Source organism: Myxine glutinosa, chromosome 14 (assembly GCF_964187855.1).
Source record: "Myxine glutinosa chromosome 14, kmMyxGlut1.1, whole genome shotgun sequence".
NCBI lineage: Eukaryota > Metazoa > Chordata > Myxini > Myxiniformes > Myxinidae > Myxine > Myxine glutinosa.
In genome coordinates, this window is record NC_136274.1 from 70,514,783 (window position 1) to 70,530,201 (window position 15,419).

At 49.2% G+C, this 15,419-nt stretch overlaps 1 protein-coding gene across 3 annotated transcripts in view; it reads left to right on the top strand.

The window, feature by feature from the left end:
- Positions 1–15,419, top strand: part of LOC137439888 (integrin alpha-X) — a 175,630-nt gene that overhangs the window by 147,088 nt on the left and 13,123 nt on the right. For all 3 annotated transcript variants that reach the window (XR_010987014.2, XM_068136092.2, XM_068136093.2), the window contains 2 exons: positions 12,202–12,285; positions 12,403–12,472. Coding sequence is in view for 2 of the 3 variants with exons in the window: in XM_068136092.2 (XP_067992193.2) it covers positions 12,202–12,285; positions 12,403–12,472 (154 nt within the window). In the remaining variant the exon portion in view is untranslated. The remainder of the gene's footprint in view (positions 1–12,201; positions 12,286–12,402; positions 12,473–15,419) is intronic.

A 15,419-nucleotide genomic window follows, 5' to 3' on the forward strand; every position in this document is an offset into this window, starting at 1 on the left:
CCTTGGGGCTCGGGGACAGGATAAAGCACGGTCCAGTCCAGAGATGCGGGGAGGCTTCACAGCGCTCGGAGGGTACGTCTTGCTTGCTCCAAGCTCAGCGCGCATCTGACGTCACCTCCCTCTTCCTGCGCATGCTCAGCGGGGAGTGACACGCCCTCGGCTGGTTGGCTCCGCCCCAGATGGGACCGGTCCGCCGCTTCCATTGGGTGCGGGGGTTACCGGGCTCCGCCCTTGACGAGGAGCTGACAGGGAGCCCCTATTTGGTAACCCCGTCGAGCACATGTTCGATGGCGGCTCGTTGGGAAGGCCTCGTGCCCTCCCAACACCCCCTACCAACCAAGCCGGAGTGAGGACGCGCACTCCCTGTGCACGCCGCCGCCGTTGCTGTTGTTGTTGTTGTTGTTTGTTGTTGCTGAACCGTGAGGAAGAGCTGCGGGGAGGTATTGGGAGGTCCTAAACTTCCTAACGGTGCCATACAATCACATTCTGGTGCAACGAAGGGTCAGAATTAATGGAAACGAGTCCTTAACTGACATAGACTAAGAATAACTAGCAAGATGTCCTATAGTTGTCTTACATGAGATGTGGTGAACCTGGGCATGACATTTAATGGGGGAAATAGGGGGAGGTCGGGTCTACAGAGTGTTGTTTACAGAAAATGGGACTAGGGAATGGGGGATTGGGGATAGTTGGGAAGTATTGAGGAAATAGGGGAATATTTACAAGCGGATATGGATGGATGCAAATCCCATATCCGCAACAATATATATATATATATCTATCTATATATATGGGACATCATATGGAGCCCTGGTGTTGGGCTAGTGGCTAGGGTGCCAGCTTAGGATCCTAGGATCCTGGGTTCGTAATCCCGGTCGATCGCTGAATTAACACCAGGGGGGTTGACTCAGCCTGTCATCCTTCCGAGGTCGGCTAATTGAGTACCAGCTCACTGGTAATTCCCTGTTTGTCGTTAAAGGCGGCAAAAAGGGTTGGCGTCAGGAAGGGCATCCGGCCGTAAAACATTGCTTCAAAAAGGGGACCAAAAAACAACAACAACCATGGTCCCCGAAAAAGGCCAACCCCTGCTTTGTGGGGAAAAATGGCCTCTAAAGGTGGTTATATCTATATATATATCTATATATATATATATCTATATATATATATATCTATATATATATATATATATCTATATATATATATATATCTATATATATCTATATCTATATATATCTATATATATCTATATCTATATATATCTATATATATATCTATATCTATATATATCTATATATATCTATATCTATATATATCTATATATATATCTATATCTATATATATATATATATCTATATCTATATCTATATCTATATCTATATATTGTATATATATATATATATGTATATACAGTATATATATATATATATATATATATATATATATATATATATATATATATATATATATATATATATATATATATATATATATATATATATATATATATATATATATATATATATATATATATATATATATATATATATATTGTTGCGGAGATGAGGACTGTATTTTTTTTGATTGTGTGCTGTATTATTATTATTATTGTTTATTCTGCGCCCCCCTACCTCCGGAGCTGTGTAAAGGTGAAAGGGCATCCCATCATTAGTCCACAAGCATACACGTCAGCCAAGTAATAGAATACCCCTGTTGATAGTTATCTCTTATTCTGTGTTTTAGGGTAAGGCTGTGTCTCCCATTAATTGAAGTACTCCATTGCACCAGTGAAAGAGAATAGATCCCCTTTCATTCCCATCCCCAAAATCCCCATTTCCTTCACATCCCCTTTCGTCATTGCCGAGCCTCGATTGCCCATATTACATCCCCTCTCGTCATTGCCGAGCCTCGATTGCCCATATTACATCCCCTCCAAAACCACCATTGACATGTGCTCTCGTCGGAGAAGAAAGGCGTGCCCGCCCGTCGTCATCAAGGGCGGAGCCAGAGGGTCGCGCGACCAACCAGGGCCGAGGTGAGCACCCCGATGGGCGTGTCCTGAAGGCCGGCGGCTTAATCGCCGGAGGCGTTATAAAGGCGCGCACGCAGGAAGCAAGTGAGTTGGTCGTGAGAGGAGGGTCAGTGGTTGCGTTGGTTGCGGTGGTAAGAAGTCGGTGGTGAGAAGTGGTGGCGTCAAGTGGTCAGTGGTTGCGTTGGTTGCGTTGAGTTGTCGATGGTGAGGAGACACCAGGGCCAAGAGAGAGAAGGTGCCAAGAGCCATTACCAGCAGTTGCGCCAGAGACGGCAGACGCGCCCTGAGCTGAGCCACAAGCAGCGTTGACTCCACCAGGCAGCTTCAACCCGTTACCCCGCGGGGACCAGATAGCGGTGGCATCGGTGGCCGTCGAGGTCCAGCCGACGTCCCGTGCGGGATCAAGCCCGAACCATCTGCCCCAGCTAAACCTTCCCATTCCTCCTTTCAACATTCATTCCATTCCATCCTTCTTGTGTATGTGAGTTTGTTCTGTTTGTTCTGTCCTGGGTTAATTAAGCTGTATAAGTTAATAATTGCACTGTGTCTCTGATCCTTCTGTATATTATTTTATTATCTTTCCTTCTCCTTGGTTACTTTGAGCATGTAAATAGTAGGAATAAATTTAGTAGTATTTCCAACCTTTTTGTCTTCTTCTTCTTCTTCTTCACATCCGTGTCGCCTTTGTCTTTTCCCTATTGACTAGCTGCGGTGCGATCCGGCCAACGTTTGGGTGAAATCGGGTTCTAATCGGGGAGTAACTGTTCGGTCGCGGTAATACACCACCGCTCGGTCAATATAACATCTAAACCGCGATCAGTAACAATATATATATCTATCTATATATATATATATATATATATATATATATATATATATATATATATATATATATAGATATTATATTATATATATATCTATCTATATATATATATATATATATTATATATATATATATATTATATATATATATATATATATATATATATATAGTTACATTTATGGGGGTAGGTGAAAAGATCCCATAGGAAAGGTAGGATTGTATAATTGTAGCATGGACCGTGGACGCGTAGGATAAATCTCGATGTACTTAAGTAGGAAAACTGTAGCTTTAAGATTGCTTATGTGTCTTCACACGAGGGGTGAAGCAGTGCTAATTATTGTAGGGGTCAGGGCTAATTTCCCCCAGTACGTGATTTCCCCTCTGTAATTCTCCCTTTACGTTTTGCTGACAAGGCCGGCAATAAAAACCTCCTTTAAACAACAACAACCGCCGACAGAACCGAAGCAGAGCCAATCGGACTAAATCCCTCCCAAAGGACCTAATAAGGAAAAAGGCCACGCCCCCGGGGAGGTGGAGAAAGAGCTGGCAGGCCACGCTCCTGAATGTCATCATTGGCCGAGAGGAGCATGGGGTGAGTTGGAAAGAGCTTTGCCATTGGTCGGTGGGAGGTCATCGAGAAGCTTCGAGAGAAGAAAAAGAGCACGTCTGTCTTGGTTCTGGTAAAGAAGCTTGGCCCTTTTGTTGTGCTTTTGAGGAGAGCGTTTTTCTGTGCCGATCGTAAAGGAGCTTTGATTATTGTTGGCGCAAGGGAGCTGGAGGCCACACAGTCCCTCCAGAACAGTGGTGGAAAACACTGAGAGGGCCGTCTTGGCTGCTCGCTTCACGGCTCTGTGCGCTCGCGTTGTCGGCCGGCGCCATATTGGGCGCGCAGGCGCAGGAAGCGTTGGACTTGGCCACCACTGCCGACTTCACCAAACGATCTCGTTGAGACCAAAGCTAAGTGCATTATAAAAAGGGATTTCATTTTGTTTTGTTAATTTTCCCCTGTGTGTTCGTATTTGAAACTGTGTGGAGGGACCCTCAAAGTCGGATTTATTTTACCTCAACATTTATTTCGTCATTGCTTTATTTTCATTAAAATTATTATTGTTGAATTTTCCTTGTCTTGTTTGCATGGTGTTGGGTTCGGGAATAAACCCGTGTGTTTCATCAGGTAAACGTCTCGCAGTCTCCATCTCGTGCGCATCATATCCGCCAAGAATTCGGGAGTTCGCCTCGGGAGTAAAAAAAAAAACCTTCGGCCATTCATCATCCAGTGGTCTTAATCGCTGGTGACGTGACAATATATATATATATATATATATATATATATATATATTGTTACAGATCGTGGTTAGGATGTTATTCACCGAGCGGTTTTGGGATGACCACGTCTGCACAAGATTATACTCGATATTATACCCGAACGTTGACTAGTCGCGCGATGCTAGGTCAATGAAGGAACAGACACACGGCTGGGATTAAAATGACGACACCAAGGGTTCAGTTCTCAAGACCTCCGGAGGAGATTATATTCGTTACGGAAGGTCAGATTACAGGGACGAGAGGGACAGCAAAGGAAGATAGGCACTTAGACACAACCTTATATTAACCCCAACAGACGACAGGCAAACGGGACAAGGCTGACTCACACGGGGGTTGATGGCAGGAAAGCGGTTGTCGATGGCTCCAGGTGCACCTGGGCTCAGGGCAGGATCGACCCGGTCCGGTCCAGAGATGCGGAAGGTTGCACAGCGCTCGAGGTGGCGTCTTTTCGTCTCAAGCTGGGGGCGCATCTGACGTCACATCCGGCGCGGGGCCGCGTATATCCGGCGGGGAGTGACACGCCCTCGGCTCGTTAGCTCCGCCTCGTGGAATCGGCACGTTGCTTCTCATTGGGTGCGTGCGGGGGGGTTACCGGCTCCGCCCTTGACGAGGAGCTGACAAGGAGCCCCTTTGTGGTAACCCCGTGGAGCGCATGGTCTGGAGCGCGTTGTCTGGAGCGCATTGTCGATGGCGGCTAACCGAGCCGGTGGGAGGACGCACACTCCCCCCCGCGCAGCGCCGTGCCCCTCTGTTGTTGTAGACGGGGAAGAAGATGGGAGGAGGTATGGGAAAGGTCCTAAACTCACTACTGGTGCCATATAATCACATTCTGGTGCAACGAAGAGTCATAATTAATGGAAACGAGGCCTTAACTGACATAGACTAAGAATAACTAGCAAGATGTCCGAAAGTTGTCTACGTGTGGTGCGGTGGACCTGGGCACGACATTTAATGGGGGAATAAGGGGAAGGTCGGCTCTACTGATTGTTGTTTACAGACAATGGGACTAGGGAATGGGGGATTGGGGATAGTTGGGGAGTATTGGGGAAATAGGGGAATATTTACAAGCGGATATGGAGGCCAAATTCCATATTCGCAACATTGCACCCTTCTCTACCCTCGGGGCGTCCCGACCCGATAAATTTTTACCTACTTTAGTGTGGCACGCAATGTAGTTCCCTCTACTATTAACTCTACCCTGAGTGCGACAGTTTTACAGATATTCACAAATGAGTAAATATGTCCCCCTGCGACGTTGCACCCTTCTCCTCACAGAAACACACCCACAGGATAACCGAATCCGGAAAGAATCCTCAAACTAAACATACAGCCGGTAGGGAGCATTATTTACAAGACTACGCTGATATTTACACTACGATCCAGGACCTGTTTTTGGAGGAACACATGCAGATGTTATGCATAGAGAGAGCACGCATGCTAGCATCGATACACCAACCCACGAGTGCTCTGTGGCCTACGGCCTTTAATAATGTGCAGAGCACCCCTTCCAAGCATCAAGCACCACCCCATCACACAGTGAGCACCATCCGGTGCACCAATAAAGTGTTTATAAATCACCGGTGGTGTCACAGCCGGCCGATGTTCTGCCGCTGGTCTTGCCTTCGTGTGGTGCACTTGGTGTTCTTGCCTCTTTCAAAAAATAAAGAAAGGCGCCAACCGCGTCCATTTCTGTATTGTGGCCGTCAGGGGCCAACTAAGAGTGGTTCACCTGTTTGGCATAGGTGCCACGTTGACCCATAGGTCCTTCCACGGGTGGTGCTTGGCCGCAAAAGAGCTGCGGTCCATTGTGGGTGGCCACAAACATTGCGGTCCATATGGTGTATCGATCCCAGCAGCAAACAGCGAAAGTGCAGGCCCACAACTGCGAAGCCAGCACCTCTCTCTCCTCTCTCTCTACCCCAAAGCCAGATCCTCGGAGGTGGGAGACAAAAGAAGCAGACAAGTGAGTAAGGTGGTAAGGGCGCAAAAGTGCACGCAATGCAAGGTAATGCACACTGGGGGCACATGGGAACCAGGTGAGACAGGTACGTTCCTACCGTACGCCCCCCCCCCCCCACCAGGTAACCTACATGGCCCCTCCCTTACCCCTTACTGTATCCACAAAACACAACACTACCCATAAACATCTACTTTACAAATCAACAAACATCCCTACTGTCTTCCCCGTTCCTCCCATAAACCAAATTTGTCTTCTCTCCCTCCTAACCAATCAAATTTGCCATCTTCAACTTTCATCAAAATTTGCCATCTCCAACTCAACATCATAATTTGCCATCACCAATTCAACATCATAATTTGCCATCACCAATTCAACATCATAATTTGCCATCACCAATTCATCATCAGTCCCTCCTAGGGAGGGAGAGATGGAATCACCCCAATGTCTCATCCACGTCGTGATGCGTCTCACAAATCCACAGCAATCTCATCTCCTGCTACAACCCAAGAAAACACAGGTGTGGAGTCATCATCATCACCTCAGGTAAGTGGCTGCGTATGGTGCGACAGGTTCATCAATCCTAACTATCTCCTAAATGACTTTAACAACTTTACACTACCCGGGGTCTTTCTCCGGCCAAACCATTGGCCCTCTTACACTATGGGTTCTAAAAACCAATTCCCATTGGCCAAACTGTGGTGCTCTTCAATTTGGGGTCTCACTCCCCCGATTCATCTCCCGGTGCCCTCGCACAATTTCTGGGCGGTGGCGTGTACCTCTCCCAGCGGGTCTACCCACCTGCACACCTCCACCACTGTAGTTGCCTCCGAGCTTACCTGTTCCTTACCCTAACCTATCTACCTGGGGAAGGCCCTCTGGCGCTCTCCCCACTCCGTGCCCTCTCTGGCACTGGGCTGCCCGATCCACACCCGGGATCCTCAGGCACCCACTCACAACTACCGGCTCCCAGAGCCCACCTGCGGCCTCACCTGGCCGACATCCTCACAGTGGTGGAGTGCCCAACCAACTACACACTAACAGGCTACACGCCCAGCCATTTCCACAACACTAATGCACCCATCCACAATACCATTCTGCAACCGCACCACAAATGCCAATATCCAACCACAATTTACCTGCACCCTCTACCTAACACTTACACTACCCGCCCCGGGTACTCGTGAAAGGGGTCCACTCTTCCCCCATCCACACCTTCGCACCATGCACACCACTCCGTACCACTCACTCCAACTCTCTCCACACACCTGTACCTGCACACCTGTGCTCTCACACCTGGTGCCACCTGCACCCTTCTCTCCCCAAGCGCATTCGCGCTGATCCACACACTCACTACTCATACACTGCTCCACACACCTGTCCAGTTGCACACCTGTGCAATCACACCTGTTCAATTCTCACAAACACGGCATCATCTCAGCTAACTACTCCCTTCTGAAACTTGCGCTTCCCAGTCGTCCCTTTAAACTATTGCGCTCCCTCGTCATTATCATCCACACTAATCTACCTGCGTCCCTACTACAGGTATCAGTCACTAACTAAACTTAACGTTACCTAATGTCAATCTCTTCTAGATCCCTATCATTATATCCTAACCCACCCGGGCTAGTTTTCACTGCCATACACCCCATAATCTAGTGCTCCTTTGCCCCCACATGGGAAGGATGGTGGATTTGCCATCCCACCACATCGGGGGTCTCTCACTACCAATTTTGCACATCAAATTTCAATAAATCAAAAATTTGCCAAACACTACCCATCATCTGCCAATCACTACTGCCAATCCCTTGCCAATCATCAAATTTTGTTTTTCTCTAATTTTGGGTCCAAAACACTAACCTCATCACCCAGTCGACTCACTAATACCTCTCGGTGCGCCAATCCCTGTCCAAAGCCCGGCTTCGTAAAGCCAAGCAATGGATGCTGGTTGTTTTGTGCCAGCGGCTGGATGCGTCCGGCACTCGGTGCAGGGACGGGGGCTTACCCGGGCCGAGATCCCACGCATCACCTCGGCGTGGAGCCATCCAATGTCCCGATCTCGACCTGCCGGCACGTCTCAACAAAACGTGGTCGCCATAACGACCCTTCCTATCGGGCTGCCAGCTCCGCCTAGTGGAGCCTGGACGCGGCCGTTCAAAGCGAGGCCCGGCACGCACCGAGGGCCTGCTTCGGCTAAAAGTCGCTCTAACCTCTAACCCGTGTAACGTCGATGCTTCACCTGGACGCTTACACCCCGCAGCCCGTTCCTTGCTCACACATCCAGCTGTGCCCATGCTCCTCGTACCCTTCCTTACACACCCAGGTACACCCATTCCACTCACAGCCTTGGTCACACACCTGACCACCGAACACTTTGGCACACATTCGTTGCTCGCACACCTCACCAATACACCGCTTCGCGCCCCCTCCTCGGTCACCTCCTCTGTGACAATCACAGGTGTGCCCTCATTCGCACACCCAACCATGTGCCTCACCACCAACTCCAGCGTGCATTCCCACTCACGCTCTACCATTCCAGGTGTGCATCCTTCCATCCCAGGTGTACATCCTCGCTCACCTGTCACAACCAACTCACTCTCCTTGTCACTCTCAATACTCTCACCACCACTCTTGACAACGCACTCACCCTTACTCTTGACAGCGCACTCTTTCCTCGTGCACCTGTCCGTCACACACCTTTCTCGCGCACACTCTCCCGTTACACCCTCTGTAACACTCACCACAGGTGGACACTCTTCCTTACTTCTGACAGCGCACTCTTTCCTCATGCACCTGTCCGTCACACACCTTTCTCGCGCACACTCTCCCGTCACACCCTCTGTAACACTCACCACACCACGCTTCCATGTGCTCCCTCGCACACGCGCTACGACCGACTCACTCTCGCCAGCACCCTCACTCCTTGGCACGCACTTTTTCCTCACACACCCCAGAGTCGGACTTTCTCGCACACCTCCTCTTTCGCACACCAGACCTGTCGCACACTTCACCAACGGCCTCTCACGAACACCCGGGTCTATCTCGACCCCCAAGCTTCTTAAATCCCCTGGCGCATCATACGCACGACCATATTGGTCACCACTTACACCGGGTCCTCTTCCTCTTCGCTTCTCCTCCATCACCTGCGAATCCCTCATCCGGTTAATGAGTACATCATCACGATCCAAACACAGACTTTGGACCAATTCTTTTATCTCCTCTTTTATCTCTTTCTTATCCCCTCTCCGTCGCTTCTTAATTTCGCTCATCCCTTCTTCCACTTCTTCTAATTTGTGCTTCACCTCTTTTATTCCCCGGTACGTCTCCTCAAGCTCATCCTCTAAGGCTACCTTGACCGTCTCCAGGTGCGTCCTCACCTGCCGGTCCTTCGTCTCCATTACCTCTATCACCTCGTCCAACCTCGTTGTCAGTCCCTCACGTACCATCTGACATTCCCTCTTTGTCGCTATTAAGTCGTTTTTTATGTCGTTTTGTGTCGCTTTTAAACCTCCTAATACCGCAGTGTTCCTTTGAACCTGCTCCGTTAGTTCTTCTTGTCCCTCCGTCAGCTGTTCCACCTCCTGCGTCAGGACCTCTATGCCCCCCTGTAACTTTACAGTCCCCTTTCTCACCTCCTTCTCCATGTGCTCCTTACAGTGCCTCACCTCCTCGCGCACTCCTCCGACCTCCTCACTCACTCCTCTTCTGATCTGCTCTCCCATCACTTGCATCTCCTGCCCAGATGCCACCCTCATCTGCTCCATTTCCTCCCTGTGAGCATCCAGTTTGGTTTCTACCCCCATTCTGACCCCCTCTATCTGCTGCCCCATTTGGTTAACTTCCCTTTCCGCTTGGTCCCTCATGTCCCTCAATTTGCCTTCCATGGTGTTTTCTAACCCCTCTAACCCTTTTTGCATCCCTTCCATTTGATTCTCTTGAGCGGCCATTCTGTTTTCTACCCCCGTTAACCCCTCCTGTATTTCCCCTAATCTATCGTCTAATTTCCCAAATTTCATGTCTAATCCCTTAAAATTATTGTCTAATCCCTTAAAATTATTGTCTAATCCCTTAAAATTATTGTCTAATCCCTCACTGGTACCCCTCGCTTCGTCCCTCATTACCCCTATTTTGCCCTCCAATCGCTCACCCTGAGCATCCATCCGGTACCCCATTACCCCCATTTGGTCCTCCAATCGCTCACCCTGAGCATCCATCCGGTTCCCCATTACCCCCATTTGGTCCTCCAATCGCTCACCCTGAGCATCCATCCGGTTCCCCAACCGCTCACCCAATCGCTCAATTTGGCTCTCCATACTCATCTGTACAGCTGCCTGTAACTGCGCAATGAGGGCCTGCATGTCAATCGGCTGCATGTTAAAGCCCGTTGATACAGCGGCCTCGGCTACCACGCGCTCTTGCGAGGCGCCATTTTGCGCGCCCGCTACTTCGTGCGTGACGGCGCTATTTTGCGAACCTGCCGCCCTCACTGCTTCGCTCTCCTCTTGTCCCTCAATTTGGTCCTGGATCGACCCTACCTCACTCTCCTTTACCGGACCCCAGCTGTCTTGATCCGCCATAGCGCGACTTTCAAAATTCGGTTTTTATTTTATTTTTGTAAAACAAATTCAAATTTCGCCGTTATAATTTCGCGCGGGAAACGCGCTCCGAATCGATTCTACTTGTTACAAATTTGGGCCTAATAACGCGCGGGAAACGCGCTCCGAATCGATTCTACTTGTTACAAATTTGGGCCTAATAAATTTAGTCCCGGGTTCGAATTCCACTCCTCGACACCAATTGTTACCGTACTAACACAATTGGTGTCCAAAATTTGGGCTAAATAAATTTAGTCCCAGGTTCGAATCCAACTCCTGACAACCAATTGTTACAGATCGTGGTTAGGATGTTATTCACCGAGCGGTTTTGGGATGACCACGTCTGCACAAGATTATACTCGATATTATACCCGAACGTTGACTAGTCGCGCGATGCTAGGTCAATGAAGGAACAGACACACGGCTGGGATTAAAATGACGACACCAAGGGTTCAGTTCTCAAGACCTCCGGAGGAGATTATATTCGTTACGGAAGGTCAGATTACAGGGACGAGAGGGACAGCAAAGGAAGATAGGCACTTAGACACAACCTTATATTAACCCCAACAGACGACAGGCAAACGGGACAAGGCTGACTCACACGGGGGTTGATGGCAGGAAAGCGGTTGTCGATGGCTCCAGGTGCACCTGGGCTCAGGGCAGGATCGACCCGGTCCGGTCCAGAGATGCGGAAGGTTGCACAGCGCTCGAGGTGGCGTCTTTTCGTCTCAAGCTGGGGGCGCATCTGACGTCACATCCGGCGCGGGGCCGCGTATATCCGGCGGGGAGTGACACGCCCTCGGCTCGTTAGCTCCGCCTCGTGGAATCGGCACGTTGCTTCTCATTGGGTGCGTGCGGGGGGGTTACCGGCTCCGCCCTTGACGAGGAGCTGACAAGGAGCCCCTTTGTGGTAACCCCGTGGAGCGCATGGTCTGGAGCGCGTTGTCTGGAGCGCATTGTCGATGGCGGCTAACCGAGCCGGTGGGAGGACGCACACTCCCCCCCGCGCAGCGCCGTGCCCCTCTGTTGTTGTAGACGGGGAAGAAGATGGGAGGAGGTATGGGAAAGGTCCTAAACTCACTACTGGTGCCATATAATCACATTCTGGTGCAACGAAGAGTCATAATTAATGGAAACGAGGCCTTAACTGACATAGACTAAGAATAACTAGCAAGATGTCCGAAAGTTGTCTACGTGTGGTGCGGTGGACCTGGGCACGACATTTAATGGGGGAATAAGGGGAAGGTCGGCTCTACTGATTGTTGTTTACAGACAATGGGACTAGGGAATGGGGGATTGGGGATAGTTGGGGAGTATTGGGGAAATAGGGGAATATTTACAAGCGGATATGGAGGCCAAATTCCATATTCGCAACAATATATATATATATACAGTAATCTACAGCTTTCACAATTAATATAAATTGTAATATCAATAAAAATTGATTTGCTTTCTTTCGATTTGCTTTCAGTGACAGTGATCATGCAGGAACTCAGCAAAACCGAAGCACCGTACATATTCCCGTCTTTGTTCCTGTACATATGAAGACTCAAGTGTAAGTAAAGATTACTTTTCAAAAATTGTTCAAGAAGAAACACTTAATAGCAGGAAGCTGCTTAAATAAAAAATAAATTTTTTTTGTCTGCAATGATCGATCATTCTTGTTCCATAGGTCGAAACACTTGCATTTAAAGGTTTATAACATCGACAGTGATAACAAAGAGGCAAGCCAAAGGTTTGAGGTAAGGAAGGTGTCGCGAATAAAGGTATCGGAAGGTGTAAGGAGTACAATGTCAATAGTGGAGTAGCGCTGAAATCATACGCTTATGTGAGGTTAATAAGAGAAGCTTGACTGATTTCTCAGATTTAGAATTCGCCATCAATTCAAGGAGGCATTCCCCAAATCGAGTGTACGCCGAGTGGTATCCCTTTACCACTGTCAACCTTTCTGCAATGACGATGGCAGCACATGCAGAAAATGTCGGCTTAAGCAGCCTGATGAGATACTTTTTTTATGTGTGACGTGTCAAAATGTTAGTAACTGTACAAAATTGCTGAAGTGAACTTTGCTATGGGAATTGTTTCATACATTTGATCTCAGCCCGAGGTCCGTTAACATAGGTTCTGTTGTTAGACGAGCACTTTTTGCCACAAATGGCAGGAGAACTAATGTATTGCTGCGTCAGAGGCTCATGGACGTGATGCGCCTCCATGCCGGAGACCTAATGTCTTCGTGAACAGCCGAACAAACTTTTACTGAAGACCCACTATACTGGGGTCGTGAGCTCTGGTGGTGGTTGAAAGAGCGCAGGAAGCAAAAAGGTGGAAGACACTTATTATAATTACAATAGGTTTTATTATAAACTCGAAGAGCCTACACGTCGCTTCGCTGACAGACCAATTAGTCAGCATGTCTCTTGCTGCTAGAAAAGGGGGGGGGGGGAGGGATGGGAGGGAGATGGGAGTAGAGGGGTGGGGGTAAGGGAGGGGGAGGGGGAGAGATATACTGCATATGGATGTTTTTCGGGGTGGGGGGGGGGGGGGATTTAACAGGCCCTCCATTTTAGGGGGGGTGGAGAAGCGAAGGAGGACAAATTTACAAGTGCAGCGTGCTTTCACCTCAGTGTTGCCCAGGTTGAGAAGGAAATTGTAATACCCTCTGCTACCACCACCAGATGGCGCTACATGGTTCACATTTACATCGAAAATTTATGCTCCCCCCACACAAAGTTGCATTTGTACCCAAGTTTGGAACTTAAAAGATGTGGCCGAGCATAAGAAACAAAGGCAGACAGACAGCCACAGAGAGACAATGGCGTTTATAGACATATAGATCGATACGGGAAGAAAGGTGGACAAGATGATATAGCTAGACGGACCAAACTATGCGGTTGACAGACACAAATAGGAATGTGGGGACACACATACTTGTATGCAAGGAAAGAGATAAAAATCCTATCACCAAAAGAGCCACAGAAACCAGACTCTTACGAAGAGGCAGGTGAGGGCTTGTATGAGTACGGGTTGGTCAGGGCTCCAAGATTACGAGTTGGAGCGACTCGGCTCGTGAAGGCGAGAAGGAGCAAAAGCGAGGAGCGATGAAGGTGACGCAAGATGGCACAGAGCCAATCTCACAAGCACAATGACCCCCAGAGGTCAGTGATGGTGCGTCCGCTCTCCTGCACAGCGCTGATCACACTCGTCTGTTCCAGCCAAATCCGGTCCTCCTGGAAGTTGGGACTGCCTCCCCAAGCAGCGGGTCCCATGGTTGGCTGCTGGTGTGAATGGCACCTTGTTCTCGGCATGTTGATGAAGGAAAAAAGTATTTTACCCCTTCCAGACATTGCAACACATCTCGCCACCATGGCCTACGTGCATGCACTGACAGTTTGTCATGGCTGAAGCGCTTTCCTGTTTGCGTAATTGTTTCACAACCACTCCACCTGACCTCACATTTCAAACAGGAGGATTTGTGCTGTACATCCATACCATGTCGATCTTAAAGGTTAACACCCACCGCCTCCACCATGCACATATTACATAGGGGGAAACACGATTTTAGCCTGCACACGGGGCATTGCGCAATCCGACAAGTGCAAGTGGACTACTGACCTCTGCTGGAGACTTTGGACCCTATTAGGCACGGCACAAATTATATTTGCCCCACAACCCCCACAAGACTGCTCCCAGAGGAAGAAAGTGTTTCTCGTACTATAAACTTGCATTTATTTAAAAGAGAAAGCACAAGCAATACATCAAAATCACAGGTACGACTGTACACGGCAAAGCAAATGTTGGCTGGCTCTGCTCTAACTCCACGCTTTAACTTCTATGAGATGCACATTTACGAAAAGCCCTCCTTTACAAAGCACATGAGATGGAGACTTGAATTGCTCAATACTGCGAGATTGTTCCATGTCGAGAATGAGCTATAACTTCCCCCAAACACTTGCAATCTTTCCACATGATGTAAAATTGAACTATAATGTTAATAATCGTCACCTTTGTACTCCACGCAACTTTTACAATTAACATGTCACCCCAACAGTCAAACATTACAGAGTAATTTATAATGAACAATTTGTTCCACATTGAATTGGCATACCAGCGGCACAGCCACACCCCAGGCCAATGGTGTTACCCAGCAGGGGGCATTGCATCAGCGGCACAGCCACGCCCCCAGACAATGGGGCTACCCAGCAGGGGGCATTGCATCAGCGGCACAGCCATGCCCCCAGCCAATGGTGTTACCCAGCAGGGGGCATTGCATCAGCGGCACAGCCACGCCCCCAGCCAATGGTGTTACCCAGCAGGGGGCATTGCATCAGCGGCACAGCCACGCCCCCAGACAATGGGGCTACCCAGCAGGGGGCATTGCATCAGCGGCACAGCCATGCCCCCAGCCAATGGTGTTACCCAGCAGGGGGCATTGCATCAGCGGCACAGCCACGCCCCCAGCCAATGGTGTTACCCAGCAGGGGGCATTGCATCAGCGGCACAGCCACACCCCAGGCCAATGGTGTTACCCAGCAGGGGGCATTGCATCAGCGGCACAGCCACTCCCCCAGCCAATGGTGTTACCCAGCAGGGGGCATTGCATCAGCGGCACAGCCACACCCCCAGACAATGGGGCTACCCAGCAGGGGGCATTGCATCAGCGGCACAGCCATGCCCCCAGCCAATGGTGCT